This window comes from Pelobates fuscus, chromosome 6, assembly GCF_036172605.1.
Source record: "Pelobates fuscus isolate aPelFus1 chromosome 6, aPelFus1.pri, whole genome shotgun sequence".
Taxonomy (NCBI): Eukaryota; Metazoa; Chordata; class Amphibia; order Anura; family Pelobatidae; genus Pelobates; species Pelobates fuscus.
This window is the reverse complement of record NC_086322.1, coordinates 232,286,989-232,310,147: the sequence shown is the minus strand read 5'-3', so window position 1 is coordinate 232,310,147 and position 23,159 is coordinate 232,286,989. Positions and strand designations below refer to the sequence as shown.

The 23,159-nt window shown below is 40.8% G+C and overlaps 1 protein-coding gene across 1 annotated transcript in view; it reads right to left on the bottom strand.

The window, feature by feature from the left end:
• The window catches only part of NPEPPS (aminopeptidase puromycin sensitive), a 144,177-nt gene that overhangs the window by 11,502 nt on the left and 109,516 nt on the right, over positions 1–23,159 (bottom strand). Inside the window, exons 16-22 of the mRNA XM_063458839.1 lie at positions 21,484–21,618; positions 21,091–21,310; positions 20,411–20,553; positions 20,263–20,319; positions 17,506–17,613; positions 10,414–10,569; positions 9,961–10,008 (exon numbers count right to left, since the gene is read on the bottom strand). Of these exons, the coding sequence (XP_063314909.1) occupies positions 9,961–10,008; positions 10,414–10,569; positions 17,506–17,613; positions 20,263–20,319; positions 20,411–20,553; positions 21,091–21,310; positions 21,484–21,618 (867 nt within the window). The remainder of the gene's footprint in view (positions 1–9,960; positions 10,009–10,413; positions 10,570–17,505; positions 17,614–20,262; positions 20,320–20,410; positions 20,554–21,090; positions 21,311–21,483; positions 21,619–23,159) is intronic.

The following is a 23,159-nucleotide window of genomic DNA, read 5'->3' as shown; positions in this document are numbered from 1 at the left end:
AATTGATCAAAGTTAAAGGATTTCAAGTGGACTGATTACAATTACAGGGCCTCTAAAGAGTCCTGTATTGTTATTTGTCGTCACTACCTTCCCGCGTCGGGAAGATTTCTTGCACAGGGCGCCCAAAGGCCTAAGGCTGGCCCTGCGCATGGGTCAGTGGCTCTGCACCAGACTTCCCTCCAATTGATCAAAGTTAAAGGATTTCAAGTGAACTGATTACAATCACAGGGCCTCTAAAGAGTCCTGTATTGTTATTTGTCGTCACTACCTTCCCGCGTCGGGAGTGGGTCATTTGCGCCCCTGCTGCCTTCCTTGCATGTGGTAGCTGTTTGTCAGGGATTTGTCAATCCATATCTGCCAAGTGACCCTATGTAGGGGGAACAGTCCCTATTCTGCTCTGTGTCAGTGTGTATCAGGGATCATTAGGATAGGTGTCAATTCATATCTGCCAAGTGACCCTATGTAGGAGGAACAGTCCCTATTCTGCTCTGTGTCAGTGTGTATCAGGGATCATTAGGATAGGTGTCAATCCATATCTGCCAAGTGACCCTATGTAGGGGGAACAGTCTCTATCCTGCTCTGTGTCAGTGTGTATCAGGGATCATTCGGATAGGTGTCAATCCATATCTGCCAAGTGACCCTATGTAGGGGGAACAGTCTCTATTCTGCTCTGTGTCAGTGTGTATCAGGGATCATTAGGATAGGTGTCAATCCATATCTGCCAAGTGACCCTATGTAGGGGGAACAGTCTCTATTCTGCTCTGTGTCAGTGTGTATCAGGGGTTTTGAGGATAGGTGTCAATCCATATCTGCCAAGTGACCCTATGTAGGGGGAACAGTCTCTATTCTGCTCTGTGTCAGTGTGTATCAGGGATCATTAGGATAGGTGTCAATCCATATCTGCCAAGTGACCCTATGTAGGGGGAACAGTCCCTATTCTGCTCTGTGTCAGTGTGTATCAGGGGTTTTGAGGACAGGTGTCAATCCATATCTGCCAAGTGACCCTATGTAGGGGGAACAGTCTCTATTCTGCTCTGTGTCAGTGTGTATCAGGGCTGGGCTTTGAGGACAGGTGTCAATGTTAGGTGATTTCTGCCCTTTATGGATTAAAAGCAGACTCTGCATCAATTGTGCAATTTTCCATGGGAGTTTTGCCATGGATCCCCCTCCGGCATGCCACAGTCCAGGTGTTAGTCCCCTTGAAACAACTTTTCCATCACTATTGTGGCCAGAAAGAGTCCCTGTTGTTTTTAAAATTCGCCTGCCCATTGAAGTCAATGGCGGTTCGCGAACATTTGCGGAAGTTCGCGTACCGAAAATTCCGGGTTCGCGACAACACTACTCATATACACAAATATAAATGCACAGTAATATATATATATATATATATATATATATAAGCATACATGCATATGAGTATGGGAAAGCATAGGTTAACACATAGTACTTGGTATATAGATAGAATAAACATATAGGAATGCATTTTAAAGTGTTGGTACATATGACAGAATAGTAAGATAATGCTGGGAGAGTGTTCATGTAAAGTGTTGGTAGTGGGACAGGAATCCCAAATCAATATTTAGTCCTCTATTCTTGCTATTAAACCATTTAATCATTCTGGCTTCAAAGGCTTTTCTTTCCTGGTTATTTTTAAAACACCCCTTCAGTACTTTGATTTTTAGGTCCTTCAGTGAGTGGCCAGGCTGGGTAAAGTGGTGTCCCACAGGAGTGCAGTAGGATTCTTCTTTGTGGTGTTTAATAGAGTGTCTGTGCATATTCATTCTGCCATTTAATGGCTGGGTGGTTTCCCAATGTAGCATCCTAGGTGGAATTTTATGCATTGAATCATGTGTCGTCTTGCTCAGAAATGCTTCAGACTTGAGAAAGGGAGGTTATCCCGAAAGCTTGTCATTAAAAAATTCTGTTAGTCCAATAAAAAAGGTATTCCAAGATACGAATTTTATCTGTTTTTTGCATATACATCACTGGACTAATACGGCTACAATCTCTACTTGAACTATATATATATATATATATATATATATATATATATATATATATATATATATATATATATATATATATATATATATACATACACAGGGAGTGCAGAATTATTAGGCAAATTAGTATTTTGACCACATCATCCTCTTTATGCATGTTGTCTTACTCCAAGCTGTATAGGCTCGAAAGCCTACTACCAATTAAGCATATTAGGTGATGTGCATCTCTGTAATGAGAAGGGGTGTGGTCTAATGACATCAACACCCTATATCAGGTGTGCATAATTATTAGGCAACTTCCTTTCCTTTGGCAAAATGGGTCAAAAGAAGGACTTGACAGGCTCAGAAAAGTCAAAAATAGTGAGATATCTTGCAGAGGGATGCAGCACTCTTAAAATTGCAAAGCTTCTGAAGCGTGATCATCGAACAATCAAGCGTTTCATTCAAAATAGTCAACAGGGTCGCAAGAAGCGTGTGGAGAAACCAAGGCGCAAAATAACTGCCCATGAACTGAGAAAAGTCAAGCGTGCAGCTGCCAAGATGCCACTTGCCACCAGTTTGGCCATATTTCAGAGCTGCAACATCACTGGAGTGCCCAAAAGCACAAGGTGTGCAATACTCAGAGACATGGCCAAGGTAAGAAAGGCTGAAAGACGACCACCACTGAACAAGACACACAAGCTGAAACGTCAAGACTGGGCCAAGAAATATCTCAAGACTGATTTTTCTAAGGTTTTATGGACTGATGAAATGAGAGTGAGTCTTGATGGGCCAGATGGATGGATTGGTAAAGGGCAGAGAGCTCCAGTCCGACTCAGACGTCAGCAAGGTGGAGGTGGAGTACTGGTTTGGACTGGTATCATCAAAGATGAGCTTGTGGGGCCTTTTCGGGTTGAGGATGGAGTCAAGCTCAACTCCCAGTCCTACTGCCAGTTTCTGGAAGACACCTTCTTCAAGCAGTGGTACAGGAAGAAGTCTGCATCCTTCAAGAAAAACATGATTTTCATGCAGGACAATGCTCCATCACACGCGTCCAAGTACTCCACAGCGTGGCTGGCAAGAAAGGGTATAAAAGAAGAAAATCTAATGACATGGCCTCCTTGTTCTCCTGATCTGAACCCCATTGAGAACCTGTGGTCCATCATCAAATGTGAGATTTACAAGGAGGGAAAACAGTACACCTCTCTGAACAGTGTCTGGGAGGCTGTGGTTGCTGCTGCACGCAATGTTGATGGTGAACAGATCAAAACACTGACAGAATCCATGGATGGCAGGCTTTTGAGTGTCCTTGCAAAGAAAGATGGCTATATTGGTCACTGATTTGTTTTTGTTATGTTTTTGAATGTCAGAAATGTATATTTGTGAATGTTGAGATGTTATATTGGTTTCACTGGTAAAAATAAATAATTGAAATGGGTATATATTTGTTTTTTGTTAAGTTGCCTTATAATTATGCACAGTAATAGTCACCTGCACACACAGATATCCCCCTAAAATAGCTATAACTAAAAACAAACTAAAAACTACTTCCAAAAATATTCAGCTTTGATATTAATGAGTTTTTTGGGTTCATTGAGAACATGGTTGTTGTTCAATAATAAAATTAATCCTCAAAAATACAACTTGCCTAATAATTCTGCACTCCCTGTATATATATATATATATATATATATATATATATATATATATATATATATTTATTTCCAGGCTATTCATGGCAGCATATACACATGGGTTAGCTCCTCCCCTTACAGCCAATAGGACAGGATTTAAACAAATTCTTATAAAGGAGGATCCAGAGATGAGTCCCTCAGTCAGTTCTCAAGCTCTTACAGAAGAACTAGATCCCTAAGGGCGGGCCGTGTATGCTGCCATGATTAATAGCCAGGAAAAGAAAATTACAGTAATTATGAAGACATTTTCCGTTTTCCAGGCTAATCATGGCAGCACATACACATGGGACTACCCAAGCTCACAAGGAGGGAAACGAGACATAATGGATGCAAAAAAGATTTAATGAAGCTAATTACAAAAATACAAATTACGAGTGTCGAGAAGAGTGAACTGAATTAAGGACATGATGACCAAAATGAGAGTCCACTGTAGCTTTAACATCCAGCTTGTAATGTTGGATGAAAGTGTTCACTGAAGACATTAAGCCACAGAAGCCCAAGATGCAGCGATAGCTCGAGTAGAGTGAGCTCTGATACCAGTAGGAACCGGCAGCGATAAGTACTTATAAGAACTGCATATTGCTGCCTAACTGGTTGTCTTTAACAATTCCCAAATCCTTCTCGTGTGCGGTTATCCCTAATACACTACCATTTAGGGTGTCAGTTGCTTGTGCATTCTTTACCCCGAAGTGCATAACTTTGCATTTCTCTACGTTAAATTTCATCTGCCATTTTAGTGCCCAGTCCCCCAATCTATCTAAATCCAACTGCAGCAAAGCAATATGCTGCTCACATTGTATTACTTTACAAAGCAGTCATCTGCAAACATGGTTTTCAATGCCTATTTCAAGATCATTTATAAACATGATAAATAGAAGCGGTTTCAAAACAGAACACCGAGGGATACCACTTATCACTTTTGTCCAGTCTAAAAATGTACCATTAATGACAAATAGTTGTACTCTATCCTCAAGCCAATGTTCTACCCAAGAACAAGAATATTCACCTAGCCCAATTTCTTTTAGTATGAAGACTAACCTATTGTGAGGAAGTGTATCAAATGCCTTGGCAAAATCCAAGTAGATCACATCCACTGCAACAACCTGATCTATACTTCTACTTACTTCTTCGTAGAATGCAATTAGGTTAGTTTGACATGACCTAGGTTTCATAAAACCATGCTGATTATTGCTAATAAAGTTCTTCCCAATGACTTCCTGAATATTATCTGTTAATAGCCCTTTAAATACGTTCCCAGTCACATTAGTTAAACTCACAGGTCTATAAATTTCCAGGCAATGATTTTGAACCCTTTTTAAATATAGGAACGACATCTGCCTTCCTCCAATACAATTCCTGAAATAAATGAATCTTGAAAGATGGTTCAGAGAGGTAACTTATTTCCACACTTTGCTCTTTAACCCCTTCAGGACCGGCCTGTTTTTGCGATGTTTGTACGTTAAGGACCAGAGCAGTTTTAACACTTTTGTGGTGTGTTTAGCTGTAATTTTCCGCTCTCTCATTTACGGTTCCCATACAAGTTATATATTGTTTTTTTCAGGACAAAAGGGGCTTTCTTTACATACCATTATTTGTATTATGTCCAATATTGTATTTAAAAAAAATAATAAAATATGGTGAAAAATTAAAAAAAAAATCATGTTTTTGGACTTTTACTTGAAAAATCTTTTACTTATCTACAAAAGCTAATGAAAAAAACTGCTAAATAGATTCAAAATTTTGTCCCGAGTTTAAAAACACCCAGTGTTTACATGCTTTATTGCTTTTTTTTGCAAGTTATAGGCCTATAAATACAAGTAGGAAATTGCTGTTTCAATATATATATATTTTAAATGTATCAATAGTGACCTTGTAACACCGTTATCTGTCATAAATCCCTGAAACACACCTAACATGTACATATTTTTTTAAAGTAGACAACCCAGGGTATTCAAAATTGGGTATGTCCAGTTTTTTTTAGTAGCCACTTAGTCACAAACACTGGCCAAAGTTAGCATTTATATTTGTTTGTGTGTTAAAAATGCAAGAAACGCCAACTTTGGCCGGTGTTTGTGACTAAGTGGCTACTAAAAAAGGCTGAACATACCCCATTTGCAATACCTTGGGTTGTCTTCTTTTGCAAATGGTATGCCATCATGGGGCTAATTCTCATTCCTTGGCTACCATACGCTCTCAAAGGCAACCTAACCAATCCGACAAATTTCAATTAAAAAAAAAGTAAAATCAAGCCTTATATTTGACCCTGTAACTTTCACAAACACTATAAAACCTCTACATGTGGGGTACTGTTATACTCAGGAGACTTCGCTGAACACAAATATTAGTGTATCAGAACAGTAAAATGTATCACAGCAATAATATCCTCAGGGAAAGTGCTGTTTGTGTGTGAAAAATGCAAAAAACTTCACTTTCACTGACAATATCATCGCTGTGATATGTTTTACTGTTTTGAAACACTAATATTTGTGTTCAGCGAAGTCTCCCGAGTAAAACAGTACCCCCATGTACAGGTTTTAGGGTGTCATAGAAAGTTACAGGGTTAAACACAGTGCTAGCAAATTAAATTATCTGGACTTTCGGCCTGGGTTGGCAGGCAGGTCCCTCAAATTGCAATCATTAAAATTACTTAATTAGGTAAAAATATTACATAAATACACATGTAGAATTTTAATATATATACATATTTATATATTTGACGTCTACGTGTATATTTATGAAATTATTTATGTAATTATGTATATGGACATATGTATATTTCGTATTGTTTTTATTTATACATAGATATATATATCATTACATTCTAAGTATATTTTGATATAAATATATATATATATATATATCAAAATACTGTTAGAATAAAATTGCATATATAAATATTTTTTTATAATTATTAAAAAAAAATTTTATTTTTGTTATTTATTTTTATTAACATATTATTTGTATTTTATAATAATATATATATACCATATATATAGCAATTATATATATTGTATATATTCGTGTGTAATTTAAATATAAGTGTATTTTTATATTAATATACGTATATATAAATATAAAAATACACTTAATATGACATTATATATATGATACATATACATATATTATATATAGATATAATACATGTATATATATCATATATATATATACACATATTATTATTTTTTTTTTTTACACTGATTTTACACTGTTTTTTTTACTTTATTTTTTTGATTTTTCACTTGCAGGGAGACTGCCTGTCAGCACAGACAGTCCCCCTGCAGGCAGATACACAGACACCTATTGCGGTCATGGACCGGGTGGAGCACTGATCGCCGCCGTGGGACCGACGGCGATCAGGTAAGTAGCCCCAGACCGTTATGACGGTTCAGGACCGTCAGCGGTCCAAACGCATGTTTTACCGCTGACGGTCCTGAACCGTCAGCGGTCCTGAAAGGGTTAAGTACTGGTGGGTGAAAACAGTCAGGTTCCAGAGCTTTATTTACATTAATTTTCTTTAACTGCTGTAGCACCTTGTCTCGAGTCATCCAATCAGAAGTACCGTATATACTCGAGTATAAGCCGACCCGAATATAAGCCGAGGCCCCTAATTTTACCCCAAAAAACTGGGAAAACTTATTGACTCGAGTATAAGACTAGGGTGGGAAATGCAGCAGCTACTGGTAAATTTCTAAATAAAATTAGATCCTAAAAAAATATATTAATTGAATATTTATTTACAGTGTGTGTATAATGAATGCAGTGTGTGTGTATAATGAATGCAGTGTGTGTGTATAATGAATGCAGCGTGTGCGTATAATGAGTGCAGCGTGTGCGTATAATGAGTGCAGCGTGTGCGTATGAGTGCAGCGTGTGCGTATGAGTGCAGCGTGTGCGTATGAGTGCAGCGTGTGCGTATGAGTGCAGCGTGTGCGTATGAGTGCAGCGTGTGCGTATGAGTGCAGCGTGTGCGTATGAGTGCAGCGTGTGCGTATGAGTGCAGCGTGTGCGTATGAGTGCAGCGTGTGCGTATGAGTGCAGCGTGTGCGTATGAGTGCAGCGTGTGCGTATGAGTGCAGCGTGTGCGTATGAGTGCAGCGTGTGCGTATGAGTGCAGCGTGTGCGTATGAGTGCAGTGTGTGTAGTAGTGCAGTGTGTGTAGTAGTGCAGTGTGTATGAATGCAGTGTGTGTATGAGTGCAGCGTGTGTAGTAGTGCAGTGTGTGTGTATGAGTGCAGTGTGTATGAGTGCAGTGTGTATGAGTGCAGTGTGTATGAGTGCAGTGTGTATGAGTGCAGTGTGTATGAGTGCAGTGTGTATGAGTGCAGTGTGTGTATGAGTGCAGTGTGTGTATGAGTGCAGTGTGTGTATGAGTGCAGTGTGTATGAGTGCAGTGTGTATGAGTGCAGTGTGTGTATGAATGCAGTGTGTGTGTGTGTGTGTGTTGAAGAGCCTTGGTGGGGGGTGGGCAATTTTATTATTTTTTTTAAAAAAATTATTTACATTTTTTTGATTTATTATTTCTTATTATTTAATTTAATTAACTTTTTTATTTTATTATTATTATTATTATTTTTATTATTCATTTATTTTTTTTCCGTCCCCCCTCCCTGCTTGATTCATGGCAGGGAGGGGGGCTCCTTCTCCGGTGGTCTAGTGGCATTGGCAGTTCAGTGGGGGGAGAAGGGGGCTGTCAGAGCTGTACTTACCTTTCCTGCAGCTCCTGTCAGCTCTCTTCTCCTCCTCTGCGCCGTCCGTGCAGCTCTTCTGTCAGCTCCCAGTGTAAATCTCGCGAGAGCCGCTGCTCTCGCGAGATTTACACTGGGAGCTGACCGAGGTGCTGAACGGACGGCGCAGAGGAGGAGAGAGCTGACAGGAGCTGCAGGAAAGGTAAGTACAGCTCTGACAGCCCCAGTCTGTATTATGGCAATGCAAATTGCCATAATACAGACTATTGACTCGAGTATAAGCCGAGTTGGGGTTTTTCAGCACAAAAAATGTGCTGAAAAACTCGGCTTATACTCGAGTATATACGGTAATCTGCAAGTTTTTTGCAGCAATCATTTGCATATCTATTTCCATATGATCCACATTAATATATACTGAAAAAAAAGTTATTTAAAATTTCTGCCTTTTCCTGGTCTTCATTAACAAAGAGACCCATCTCTGTTTCCAGTGTACCTACACTTTCATTTTTTTTCGAATTGATGTACTTAAAAAAAAATGTAATGGATGTAAAATGGATTAAAGGAACACTATAGTCACCTAAATTACTTTAGCTAAATAAAGCAGTTTTAGTGTATAGATCATTCCCTTGCAATTTCACTGCTCAATTCACTGTCATTTAGGAGTTAATTCACATTGTTTCTGTTTATGCAGCCCTAGCCACACCTCCCCTGGCTATGATTGACAGAGCCTACATGAAAAAAGAAAACTGGTTACACTTTCAAACAGATGTAATTTACCTTAAATAATTGTATCTCAATCTCTAAATTGAACTTTAATCACATACAGGGGGCTCTTGCTAGCAAGCTATTAACATAGCAAGGGATAAGAAAATCTTAATTAAACAGAACTTGCAATAAAGAAAGCCTAAATAGGGCTCTCTTTACAGGAAGTGTTTATGGAAGGCTGTGCAAGTCACATGCAGGGAGGTGTGACTAGGGTTCATAAACAAAGGGATTTAACTCCTAAATGGCAGAGGATTGAGCAGTGAGAGGCTGCAGGGGAATGTTCTATACACAAAAACTGCTTCATTAAGCTAAAGTTGTTCAGGTGACTATAGTGTCCCTTTAAATTATTGTATTCATTTTAATTTGTAAAACTTTTTTTTTTTTTTTTTAAACTTGTTTGTCAGAAATAGAACGCCTTTCAACTGTAAGGCTACAAATGCAGTATCTATGCCATACAATCATTTTGATAAGATAAAGTGATTTTGGTGCTTAGATTTTTCAGTCAAAGATTAAGGAACTGACATTACAATTCAGTTCACTCAAGGCCCACATTAGAGGATGAACCTGGTTTTATTTCTTCTCCTCCTGTGTCCATGCCGACTGCCAGGTACGAAGGAAAGATTAGAAAGCAATGCTTCAGATTAAGTCAAAATGGATATTTCAGGCAACAGGATACAGCCAAATACAGCAGCATTAATTTTTACATTATGTTTTAATTTTCAACCTTAACCCACACATATATTTGAGTACATATAAGGGGAAGAGGGGGACATACTATTAAAAATTTTTTGTTAAGTGATAATTCCATTTTAATGTACAAAAAAAATGAATTACCTTAATTTCTGTAGCCATTTTCTCACTTGCAAAGCCTTCAACTGACACCTGAAATAATATGGTGAAATAAAACTTCAGTTTCCTCTTTCCCAAGGCCTTAATATGCCTCTTAAAAATGTCACATTTTGTGGTAGCCTTACTTTTAGCAACACTGACTAACTAGGTCTAATTTTTTTGCATGAAGTGAATCTCAATTTTAATGCAGACATTTAACTCTCTGGGCCGCATTCAGCATGCTAAATGCCAGTATGTAACAGTTTTTAAGGTGGTTTATGTGACAATTCTTTAAAAATAAATAAATAAACAATGGATTTCAAATATACCTACAACTCATGGTTTCTCGCCACAGCCAATTCCAGAATCTTTACATACAATATAAATAAACTGCATTTTTTATTTTATTTTTAAGAATCAAAGAATACAAAATGAAAGGCTTGTCCCAACCTGTCATACCTTTATGAGCCTGGAAATGAGGAAGCCACCTTGGTACCGGTTAAATAATTCCTCCCAGTTCTCCTTTACAAATTCCCAGGCAGATTTCCTCCCTGTTTTACTCCCACCAGCAACTCCACCAATTACTGAAACCGTGTCCTGAGGACGCACATCATCCTAAAAAGGGACACAAGGAAAATTACAATGTAGTCTGAATAAAATGACCTTTTACTTACTTTCATCAGATAATGATGCATACATTTAAGTAACAAACACACAAGTCCTTCCATGACCTTATTATGCGTAACATACACTATACAAGATAATATTCAGATTGTAGAGGATTTGTAATTATACAAATAAATGACATGGTACCAATTCCATCTATATGTTAGTCAATATAAATGTATCTCCCATGCATAAAATCAAATATCACAAGGAATATGTATATACAAAAAAAATTAAAAAGTAAAAGAACCAAAAGCTGTCACAGAGCAGAACACTGTATATGACAACAACCAACTCAATGAAACCATGTCCCTGGTTGTGGATGCACACAGATGTGGGAACAGTCCACCTAAGATCCTGCAAGCATTTTAAATTACTTATTTACTGTGAATTTTGAAAGCACACAATATAGTTTAGTTTGTATAACTTTATTGGAGTTACTGGATAGCAGTCCCTTGAGAAGTGCGTGGTAGATATCCAGCGCCTGGTTGGAAAAGAAATGTGGTTAAATCCAGCTTACCGGGTGTTGTGGTGGTAAGCGGTCCAGCGATATTCTCCTCAGCGGCAGTTGGGAGTTACCAGGAGTGGAGATGGTATGTCCCCCTCCACAGCAGCAGTTCGTTATGCAGGGAGAGGAGAGTATCGTCCTTTGTCCCCAGCAGCAGTTGGAGCTATCTGGAATGTAGCCAGTCTCCCTCCCTATCGGAAGTTTGTTATGCAGGAAAAGGAAAATCTCTGCCTCCCTCCCCATGCGCAGAACGGCCGGAGGACGCCGAGCAAGATGGCGGCTCCCAGAGACTGGAGCAGACAATTGTTTGGCCAAAATAGCTATCCTGCACCCCTGCCCCCTCAAGCCATACCAGACCAGAGGGCAGAAAGACAGAAGAAACCTAGAACCTCCAGGATAACAGCTACAAGGTAAACATTTAAAACCTTACCTTAACTTTCATGCTTTAATTTCTGGATATATTATACTTGCTCTGTAACAGAGCCAGTCAAGGTGGAAGGGGGAACCTGACAATCACAAGTAATGCTATATACAAACCCTTAGGAATATATATTAGAAATACTGTGGATGTCAGAAATGATAGAAAAAAGAAACCCTAGAAGATGAGGTTCTTCTGCCACTTCCTGCTACCGTTTGGTCACTGCAGGGAATTCTTCTTATTGGCAATTTTACTTGCTACCCCTAGGGTCACTGCAAGTGGATCCCAGTCACTAAAGGAGCATCTCCAGGGGTGTTTCCTTTGCGCAGGGCCACGTACTGGAGACTTCCCAAGGAAGAGAGGCTGAACTCTCTTGGGGCCGAAGGTAAAAACCCTCAGGTAAGCCAAAAAAAAATAAATAAATAAATAAATGTTGTAGTCTGGAAAGACTAAAGTCCTATAGGGATAGGATAGGAACAAAAAGACTGAGTGAGGAGATGTTCGGAGGGGGTATACCCTTATTTTAAATTAGTTCCTGTCTAATTTGGGATAGGGAGGAGCTAACCCATTGTTGTGCTGCCATGGATATGGCCAGGAAATACAAATAAGTTGAGTAATAAATAGTATGTGTTATCATTGCTTAATCTCTTCAATAACAAAATAATTTGTTGACAATGAGAGTAACGATCAGGCTAGGATGAGGCATTATGAAACTGGGATAAACAGGGCTAAACACTCCCTTTCCTAGTGGCTGGCTACACATGGTTATGCAGTTAATGTAGTTTTAAGTGTGCTATGCTAGATGAAAGTTGACGAAAGTTAAATTAAATCACGAGTAGGAGCAGGAAAACACTTATGTGAACTCAGAGAGGCTAGCCGGGCATGGTGGTTAAAGTACAGTTAAGTGTCGCTATCAGCGTTACAGGAGTAAGGAGCCACTGGGGTCAGGGTCACTGTCACAATTCTATAGTACAAGGAAAATTAACTGAATGTAGAACACAGAAATGTGAGCTAAATAAGACCATCGCTCATGTTGGGGAGAAGATGCTTAGAGGTGCCGTCTGGTGGCAACCAGGGTTAGGGAGGCTCCTTTTTTAATAAGGGTACCTACTGCAAGGTGGGTAATCTGACCTGCAGGTCGTTACCAGCTGTGACAATGTCCCTTGGTGTGCATATTGTAGAGGCTAGAGTCCAGCACCACTCGCCTTTTAGGATGTCCCTTTCAGCTTGTGCCCACCGGGTGTATAAAATTGTCCAGCTTGGGGGAGTCCTGCCCGGTGGTAGCAGGTTTGCTCGGTGAGGTAATGGTGACTTTGCTGTTGCGGCAGGGCAGTCGCCCCCTCCGTGCGCTCACTCCGGTTGGCGGTGTCACTCTCCGCTGGTGTCGTCCGGCGGTCCCCGACCCTGCTGCAGTGTGATTAATGCTGCTGTGGACCCTGCCAGTACCTCCTTGTTGGGATGCGCTTTGCAGGTCGACTGATGCTGGGACCGCTGGACGGGGGGCAGGTCGGGTACTTTGGTGGGTCCTGCTCTGGAGCGTGAGGACGTGTGTACTGTCGTCCGAGGGATTTTGTGCCATCTCCCGCCATTCTGCTCCCTGGCTTAGTTACAGTCGGGAGGCTGTTCTGGGGCCACATGGGTGATTTCCCCGCAGGCAGCGCCGGACTGCCGGGAGGATCCACGCCGTCACCGCCAGTTTGAAGGGCTGTCTCTCATGGCCTTACACTTCGTCCAGAGGTAGGCGCAGAGCTGGTCGAAGAACACCAGTGTGTGTTTGGGTGGCTTGGAAATCGTGTGCCTTGTTCTGCGCTGTGTCTTAGCTGGGCCCTGATGGTCCCATTTGGACAGGGATTGTGTCACCTGGGCAGTTAGATTTACGGGACTATTCGTCCCCTGAGAGGACCGGGATATCCCCTGCTGGGGGGGTAGCAGGGCTGTAGTGTGCTCTTGCTTAAGAGCTCGTCTCGTGCCGGGAGATCGTCCGCTTCCCCGGGCCCCAGGCTTCGCTCTGGTTTAGGCCGCATGGCCGGAGTAGGTTTTTCCGCGGCGCACTGGTGCCAGTACCATTTGGTTGCTCATGTCGTTTTGTGCTTGTACCCGGACACAGTTTGCCGCTGGCGCTATTGGGTCGCTCGGTACATGGCCCAGGGGGGCCAGAACGACAGCAGGAGGACTCCCTGGGATGGCAGGCGAGTCCCTCCACCACAATTGCCGGCGACCGGGTAAGTACATAGGACGGCTTGGGCGTTCTATGCCACCTGCCGGCGTTTAGGACCGGGTCCCCCAACGACTGCATAGAATGCCCACCGTCCTTAAGGGGTTAAGTTTCCTCTTTTTTATTCTTTATTTTTGTAGTGCAGAAGCTGATAACAGATGGTTGTGAGGTACCCCAAAGGCAGTCCTCCACCGTATTGTAAACATTTTAACATATAGGTATCAGATAGGTCTAGCACAATTTTAAAGGTTAGTTTAAGAATGTTAAACAGCTAACTTTGTTATTTAACTTAAGGTATCATCGCTGGTGTATCAGGTCAGCTAATATTGTATGTGTTATTGATATACAATTGAGTAGGTTCTGATGCATGATGGGTGATGGGTGTCACAGTCTAGTGTGCACGTCTAGTGTGTGCTAGGTCTTAAAGGACCACTCTAGGCACCCAGACCACTTCAGCTTAATGAAGTGGTCTGGGTGCCAGGTCCAGCTAGCTTCTACCCTTTTTTTTTTTATAAACATAGCAGTTTCAGAGAAACTGTGTTTATACTGAGGGTTAAGCCAGCCTCCAGAGCCTCTAGTGGCTGTCTCATTGACAGCCGCTAGAGGCGCTTGCGTGCTTCTCACTGTGAAAATCACAGTGAGAGCACGCAAGCGTCCATAGGAAAGCATTATGAATGCTTTCCTATGCGACCGGCTGAATGCGAGCGCGGCTCCTGCCGCGCATGCGCATTCAGCCGATGACGTCACGAGGAAGAAGAGGAAAGCTCCCCGCCCGGCGCTGGAGAAAGAGGTAAGTTTAACCCCTTCCTCCCCCCAGAGCCCGGCGGGAGTGGGCACCCTCAGGGCACTCTAGTGCCAGGAAAACGAGTATGTTTTCCTGGCACTAGAGTGGTCCTTTAAGTATGGCTGTGGACTGCTAGGCTGCTTCGTGGGTCAATGAGCTGGCCGATGTGTTTACCTAGCTATTGGGTTATGCCCGTCTGTGTCTCCGTTGTATTCGGCTTCGTCCTGTGTTCGCTTAAAGCAGACAGGGGGGGGCCTTGGGTGGGGGGGGAAGAGTTTAAAATATATTGGCTGTCGTTTGGCTCTTGTTATGGCAGCTGTGCTGAGCTGCTGCTGTCGTGTGCTGGTGGTAGGCAGTAACCATACAGTAAGGCATTATTTAAGAAATCTACTGAACAGGTAGACATAAAATGAACGTTAGCTTGGTTGAAATGTCACAGCAATGGTTGTCCCGGGCTATGTTGCTTCAGCACATTAGATCAGGTATAGCGTAACTCGTCTAAAGCTAGGTTAAGTTATGCTTTACAGTAACCTCTTTAAAGCATGAGGTTGATGGGCTATGGGACATCAGTAGCGTGTAGTACGTGGTGAGTGTGCTATCCCCCTGTGGTTAGCAGGCTATGAGAGATATGTAGGTTATATTAAACAATAAACAGTTTAGGTTTGTTAGGTATACAATATAAAAGGTTACGTTTATGGTTGCGCTCTTAGGAAGGTGCTGCCAGACAGTCAGGCTACTTGGCATGGAGTTGGCCAGGAGCCGGCTGTCCAGGGACCCTGCTAGTGGATGTGAGAGCGCATATTTGTTATCGAGGAAGAGTTGCCTCTGGCAATAACGTTGAGGCGATAGAAAGCAACCCAGCAACATAAACAACAACTTATATCGGTAGTTAATTTCCGTCTTGGTGTTCGCTGCGGCCAGTGGGAATAACTGGATATAATAAAAGAAAATAATGAAAACAAAATTTTACATAAAGTCAAAGTGAACTTCTGAACGTCCATTGAGGGTTTAGGGACCAGTCCTGGTAGGATGATTCACGCCGGTCTCTGTCGGCTTTTACCTGTCCCTCAGGTGGTGGCCGTAGCATATGCCTCTGGTTGTGTCGCCCGGGGCACGAAGGGAAGCGCTGTTTCGGGGTTCCAAGTGTGGGTAGGAACTGTCGCGGTGTGCGGGCGTACTATGGCAACGTCTCGGACGTTGTGTATTGTGGTGCCTTGTTGGATTTCTAGTGTGTGTAGCAGCTTCCATCGATATGGGATGCCCTTGGAGCGGAGCAGGGACGTGAAAGACTGCAGCGATCTCCTCCACGTCATGGTGAACCCTGAAAGGTCTGTACAGAACGATAGCTGCATGCCCTCAATAGCTGCCCTGTCTCTGCTGCTTTGAAATCTCAACAGGAGGTCTCTTGTTGCTGAGGTCGGCGCTTTAGTCGGCTTTGGCAGGCAAAACATTCCCTTCCAGGTTCATCTGCTTTGTCTGCTTGGGGGGTAGCAGTGCAGTGAGGAGTCGCAGCATCATGTGTGGCAGCTTCTTCTCTGGTGTTTCCTCCGTGATACCTCTGATTTTGAGGTTTAGTCGGCAGCTCTGATCTTCTGCAACCGCAAACCTCTGGTCAGTTTTTGCTTGTTGGGTCTGCAGTTCTTTCACTGCTCTTTGTAGTTGGGCCGTGCTCTGGACATTTTGGCGGGTGTCATGTTCGATGGCGCCCATGCGGCTCGTCAGGCCCTGTCGAAGCGGTGCCATGTCGGTCTGGAGAGTTTTTCAGAGGTCCGCCAGTAGCTCCCTCATGATCCCAGTCGTTACCGGGGCAGAGCCTGGGTGAGAGATGGTGGGGATGGTTACTCTCCGCTCCATTGTGCTCCCCTCGGTCGTTCCAGTGAGAAATCCTCAGAGATGTCCGTGTCCACGTCTGAGCAGTCGGCCATTTTGGGTTCCATGCTGCTCCTGGCCTGGCGCCACAGATCTCCGATATTCATGCCAAGGTTCAGCTTTTCTGGCCTTGGTTTTTTATTTTTCCTTCCCATTTTATGAGGGGCAAGTGTTGGGTATTAGGGGTAATTTTAGCCCCTTTTTGAGGTCTTGAAGGCTTGGTTCAGCTCTGAGGCTTCAGACCTTTTTGTAATTTAACGTATTTTTACAGGTTATTTTCCTTCCTAAGATGCTGAGTGTCATATCTAAGTTTCCTCTTTTGTAGGTTCAAAACGTTATATGGCGAACATGATACAATGCATAACTAATGTTTACAAAAAGTAAAAACAAAAAAAAAAAAGGAAATGCAAGTTTCATAATATGTTTGCATTCATAGAAAACAAGAGAGTGGTTAGGAGAGTCATAGGCAAGTTAATTCTTTGAGATTAACAGGGAGTATAAACACAAGTAATACTAAAAGGGATCTCCAAATAGATAGACATGTAAATAAACAAATAGGCTTTTTTGTTATCTGCAGGAAACTGTGGGTCATATCCAAGAGACATCCTGATATTCTTAATTTGTACAATTCTGTATACATCCAGGGTCCAATGAAGGTTCACAGAGTCTGGCCTTTTTAAACTTAGACAGTAGTGTCTAGGTATATAAAAAGGCCAGTATATTTCTCTAACTCAAAATTGATGATCTCAGCCACGAAAGCAGAACATGGCAGTGATAGCAGCGGTCAGACTGGCGTGGAGTGGAAACACAATGTGGGTAAAACAACATCTGGGGATCTATCTGTTGGGCATCCCTGCACTATATAGTGTCAAGAATAGAGAACATAAGACTCTTCTCTACTTATTTTTTTATGTCTTTTTCTAATCTATACATACACAACTTTTCTATGGTGTCTAACTATTAGTTAAACACTAATAATTTGGAAGATGTCCCTGACCTTATTTAAGGGATACATTCACTAAAGGATAAAACCATTTGATTATTATATGGTTTGGGTTGTATGGGTTATGTGCGCCAACAGAGTAACTTACTGAAAGGGAGAAGGTCAGCACTTTTTGGATAAGTTCCTGGGAAGGAATGGCTCCTAAGACCCGTTCAATGCGATTCTTCTCTTCTTGCATGTCTGCTTGCTTATGAAGCTGATAAAAAAAGAAATACAAGCTAAGTACTAGAAACTTAAAAACATAGAATGTGACGGCAGATGAGAACCATTCGGAAGATCTAGTCTGCCCAATTTTCTAAATACTTTAATTAGTCCCAACATTGTAATAGAGTATGTTGCCGAGGGCATTAACATTTCATCAATACATTGTAATAAAAATTCCTTTAATGCAAAATACATCTACCAACTCACTAAAAATTGAATTAGCACAATAAAGATATAACTATTTTGAGAATGACAAGTTTGCCTAAGATTTTTAGCAACAACTCTATGCTTACAGTATTACAGTCAACTAGTCCGTTAATTTATTTTCAATTTTGTATATCTATCCTATAGTTTTGCTTTAAGCACCTCAAATGGCTAACACACTAAACAGAACAAGTTCCTTGAATCTCTACTTACATATAAACATAGTTGTCTATGTTGAAAAGAAAAAAGAAAAAGAAAACAATCACACTAAAATCCATGAAGTTCAAGCGGGAAGCCCAACCTTTTATTTTTCTGATCCAAGAGTCTAAAAAAAAATAAAATACAACCCACACAAGTGTAGCCATTTCCAATTAAGCCAGACAAAGGGAAAAATCTTTCTTGACTCCATAATAGCAATCAAATTTCTCCTTTGATTCACAACTGGTTAACATACATATTAATTATATCTTTGAATATTCTGTCTATGCAAAAAAAAAAAAATCCAATCTTTTTTAGGCTAAGAATTCCAAAATTAGTCTAACTGTAAATAACCCTTTGATCTGCGATAAGCAAAAAAACAACTTTCTTCCGGTCTCAATGGGTGACCTTTTGTCTGTTGTATATTCCTGCTAATGAACAGGTTAGCACGTAGTCGTGTGTACTGTATATATTGCTATCAAATCCACTCTGAGGCTCCTTTTGCCATCCTTATACTAATTTTGTAACTTTTCTCTGTACTTTTTCTAGTTCTGCAATATCCTTCTTTAAAAAATGGTGTCCAAATTGCACCGTAAATTCCAGGTGGGGTCTTACAAGTGATTTCTAAATAGGCAAAAATATATTTGGATCGTGTGTATCAAAACCACAGTTACTAGCATTAGCACAGCAAACTGGCATTGCTTACTGTTGCCTATAATTTGTGATGTATAATTGTTCCCAAATCCTATCATTTTAGGTCATCCCTAACTCTACCTCATTTAATGTATAAGTGGCTTGTGGTTTCCTTATTCCAAAAGGCATTCCACTTGCCTGCCCAGTCCCCCAATTTATCCAATCTCTCTGTAGAGACGCTATATCATTGTCCTCATCAAACACAGACAAAGGACTTTCAATGACCACTCCAAAATAATTTAAAAATAGATTCCAAGACAGACTCCAGAGGCATTCCACTTACCACTTTTGCCCAATTTGAGAATTTTGCATTTACAACTACTATCTGCACTACCTGTAAGTCAGTATTCGATCTAAAATCCTCTTGGACCCTCTCTTAAATTTTTTTTGAGCTTCAAAAACATGCTGAAACTGCTTAAAGAACAGTAACTAGTTAGTTCACTGCAGTCAAATCTAAAGGTCACTACTGTCTTCTCATTCTTGATATCACTTCTGCATTTGACACTGGACAACCTTCTTTACCTTCTTGCTCTCGAAAAACGTTATGCGATTTTCCACTTTCAATGTATTCTTCTTACTGTTCACAATGCTCATTTGGCTTCTACATCTTCCTCTTCCCCATTCCAATTGGCCCACTTCCACTCTAAATCTAAGCGGTCTCTCAAAGAACACTAAAGAAATCGATCAGGTTTCTCAAACACATTTACACTGGCAACATCTAAATCTACTTCTCTGCCCCTGGTAACTTTCCTTTACTCTTACCACAGGACTTTTCCCATTTAGGACTAGATAACTCCTAACTTCCTGAAACTCAATCTCAATAACAGCTATTTCTTCAAATGCTGATCTTTCTCTATAGACATTACACTGTGTCTAGTTTGCTATCCTGCAGGCAAGCTGGCCTAGAGTCATCATTTAGATCTCTATTTCACTATCCACATACAGTCAACCAACAGTTCCTGCAACTGGTAATCAATTTTTCTTACCACATTTTCTGTATCACAATACTGATAGGTAAAACAGTATGCTAGTCTAGCACTGTTAAAAATGTTTTTTTTAATAGAGTATATGGTTACAATTACTTACACACACACACACAAAAAAATAAATAAACGCCCAACAGCTTCTATCCTTAAATGCTTGAATAAACTCTAATCTCCTATCTTGACTACAGCAATAAACCAACGGGTCTCACTTGAGCAGGCCAAATAACAAATGCCACTGCCAGACTCTTTTACCCAACCTCACACACCTCAGTGTTCTGTCTGTCCTTACACTGTTTACCTATACTTTTCCAGATTAAATTCAAAATCCTATGCCTTATTTCATAATAGTGCCCAAACCTACCAATACTCCATAAGACATACGTATAACCCCATCCCGGCCTCCCAGCTCTGCTGATGACTTACGCCTTTCCCTTGGTTCTTACCTTTGGAGGTTGTATCTATGCTAAGAGTGTCAACACACACACACAATGTAATTTTCAAACACATATGCAGACGCCAATAAAGAGTTGTATTCATTTCTGAAATCTGATAACACTAACCTTAAGCATGGTGTCCAAAGTTGAGCTGTCACCGTGCTTCAAAACAGTCACATAAACCTAAATAAGGGATAACAGTAAGTAGAGTTTACACCAAGGTATAGAGGTGAGACCAAATCTACAAGAACACAAATAGCTGGTAACCACTGACAGGGCTTCTTAAGTCTGCATTCAATGTGTTCTTCCCATCCACATGGTCCTTGAACCGTCGTCTAGCTTCCTCAAGGGTGGGTTTGTGCCCAGCTTTACCCAGCTTTCCTAAAACCAGACCGCGAAGTAGTGCATCCAGATGTCCTGTAAAGGTAAGCAGCATTAAAACAATCTACTGGAAGAGTAGAAATATCGAACATGGCATGCTTGACTTCTCATGGAAACTTACAGCCAATTATGCCAGGAAAATTCTAAACCGACAACACAAGCCAGTTTTATTCAACTCACTCTAGGCAGTCAAGCACCTCCTCCACCCCCCATTATGCATATAATAAGGATCTAAAATGTAATCTTTAGTAGTTTAAAAATATACATATTTTCATATTTATTTTGTGGTGAAAGCATCTGTAAAATCTGTACAGATTTCCAATGTGTTTAATACAGTAATCGCTTTTGCATGAGCTATACTGTGTGTTTAATGTAAAAAAAAAAAAAAAAAAAAAATTCAACTGTTCTGTTGCCCAAGTGAAATTTAATCAGCTGATTGTAACATATTATATAAACAAGCTATATGGTTATTTTAGCTTTTTTAATTTGAAAGCCCTTGTAATTTCTGCAAAATGCCAACAGAATAACAGGTGAATATGTGCATTCACATGCAGCAGGTAACGCTCCACCTACCTTCCCCAGGCTTTGGGTCCCAGCCCAGCCGCTCACCAATAGGGAAAAATATATCTCTGATAAAGCCCTGGATCTCTTCATGGAAGTCTGTGTGGGAGAGAAGGGTGGACAGGACTCCTAGGTTGCTGCTCAAGTCATTCCACACAGTATAATTAGGTTCATTCACAAAGGCCTCCATGACTTTCAATACTTCAACTGTGCTGGTCATCCCTGCACGGGCCTGACAGAAAATAGACAGTTACACATCAGAGAATGTAAATCCCCATAATGGCAGTTAAACAAAACCTACGTTAAGACTCAAGTCCTTATTGGAGGAATTATGAAGTAAATTATAAAGACCAGCCTGTCAACCCATGAAACTCCAGCAAGTATTCACTGATCAGTTAGACTTACTAAGGAAAATAAATCATTCTGTAAACCCAGCCTATCCACAGGCTGCAAGGAGAGGTCTCTGATACCAGGTAACAGGCTTTCCAGCATGGTAGGGCTGTACTGAGTTCGATAAAATCCCACAGTGCCAGGATTAATCTAAGGAAAAAAAAAAATATATATATACAAAGACCAAATTATTTTTTTCAATATTTTCTTAAATCACAATTTCAGTCAGCCACTGACACAATCAGAACAGAAAATCTGGATATGTCCCTCCTTCTGGCTACCTTAACATTATTCATACAGAAGGGGGGGGGGGGGGGTTGGGGGTGATGGAGGACTCTAGGTCTCTGTTTTAGCCAAATTTATCTATTTACAGATTTTTCATTATTGCATACGCTACCTTTGTGGGTTCTCTGTACCTCCAAATGCAATCAAACAGTACATGGTTTTAGAGGTTTGTGGAATATACATTTAGCCTTAGGAATACAAATGTAACCAAGTGTATACCACAAGTGTACACAAGTGTATGCCACACTGCGCCAGATGGTCTCCATAAGACATCAGAAAGCATAGTTTTACTTGTCTATTTCACCAGAAACTGAGTGACAGCCACTAAAGGCATTTAAACCCTGCAATACTCATGGCCATAGACAACTGCCTACAATAAGCCAATTGCTATAGTGGGCCTGCCTTTCACAATGCACACACACACTATCCTGGTGGAAGGTTTTATAACAAAAGCCTAAAACAGATCAAATGAGATATTGCACAAACACTCAAATTAAATGAATGAAAACAGGGCATTTCTTTTGTTAATATTTGTGTAACAAATAATTTTATTTGCTTATAAGTCATTTATTTGTAATCAGGTTCTTTTGGTGTTGTAACCCTATAATGCTCTCCAGAAATGTAATTCAGAATGATGCAATATTTTAAAATGGACATGCATCATTCCGCATTTACATTTCTTAAATCAGGAAGCAAACACTTTACAAACTAAAATAGAGCAAGCAAGTATGTAATAAACATTTATAAGTTTACTATAAAACTTGATCAGATTACATTTATGATTGCGCCTCTCCACTCTTACCAACCCATCTTAGTTTTAGACCAGTCCACTAATAACCAACATCATTGTGCAGCAGCAGCAGGAGAGAAAATCCAGACCATGGGTTCTCAAACTCCGGCCCCCCCAGATGTTGCTGAACTACAACTTCCATGATTCTTTGAATTACATAGATAGCCAGAGAATCATGGGAGTTGTAGTTCAGAAACATCTGGGGGGCCGGAGTTTGAGGACCCCCTGATCCAGACATTGCAGCCTGGTCTGAATAAATCAGTGGTCAGATTACCTCTTCTCCCAATCAGAATGCTACAAAGTGAAGAGAACTTCCAACTGCACATGTGTAAAATCAGTCATCCCCAATGCACTTTTCCAGCAGAAAGTAGACATGCCCGCAATGAAAACATTCATGCATTTTTTTGAATGCATATCTAAAAACAGCTTGTAAAAGATGCAGCTCTCGTGCATGAAACCTTTGCAAGCCCTCCCCTTTTTCCCCAGATTTTCTGTGGCTGTCCAATCACTGACTTCCCAATGTCGCCTCTTGAGCTAACCAAACCAGAAAGTAACAAAACCAGTTGCCTGCTTGAAAGCCAGGTGGTATATAACAAGGTTAATTTATTTTAAAAAA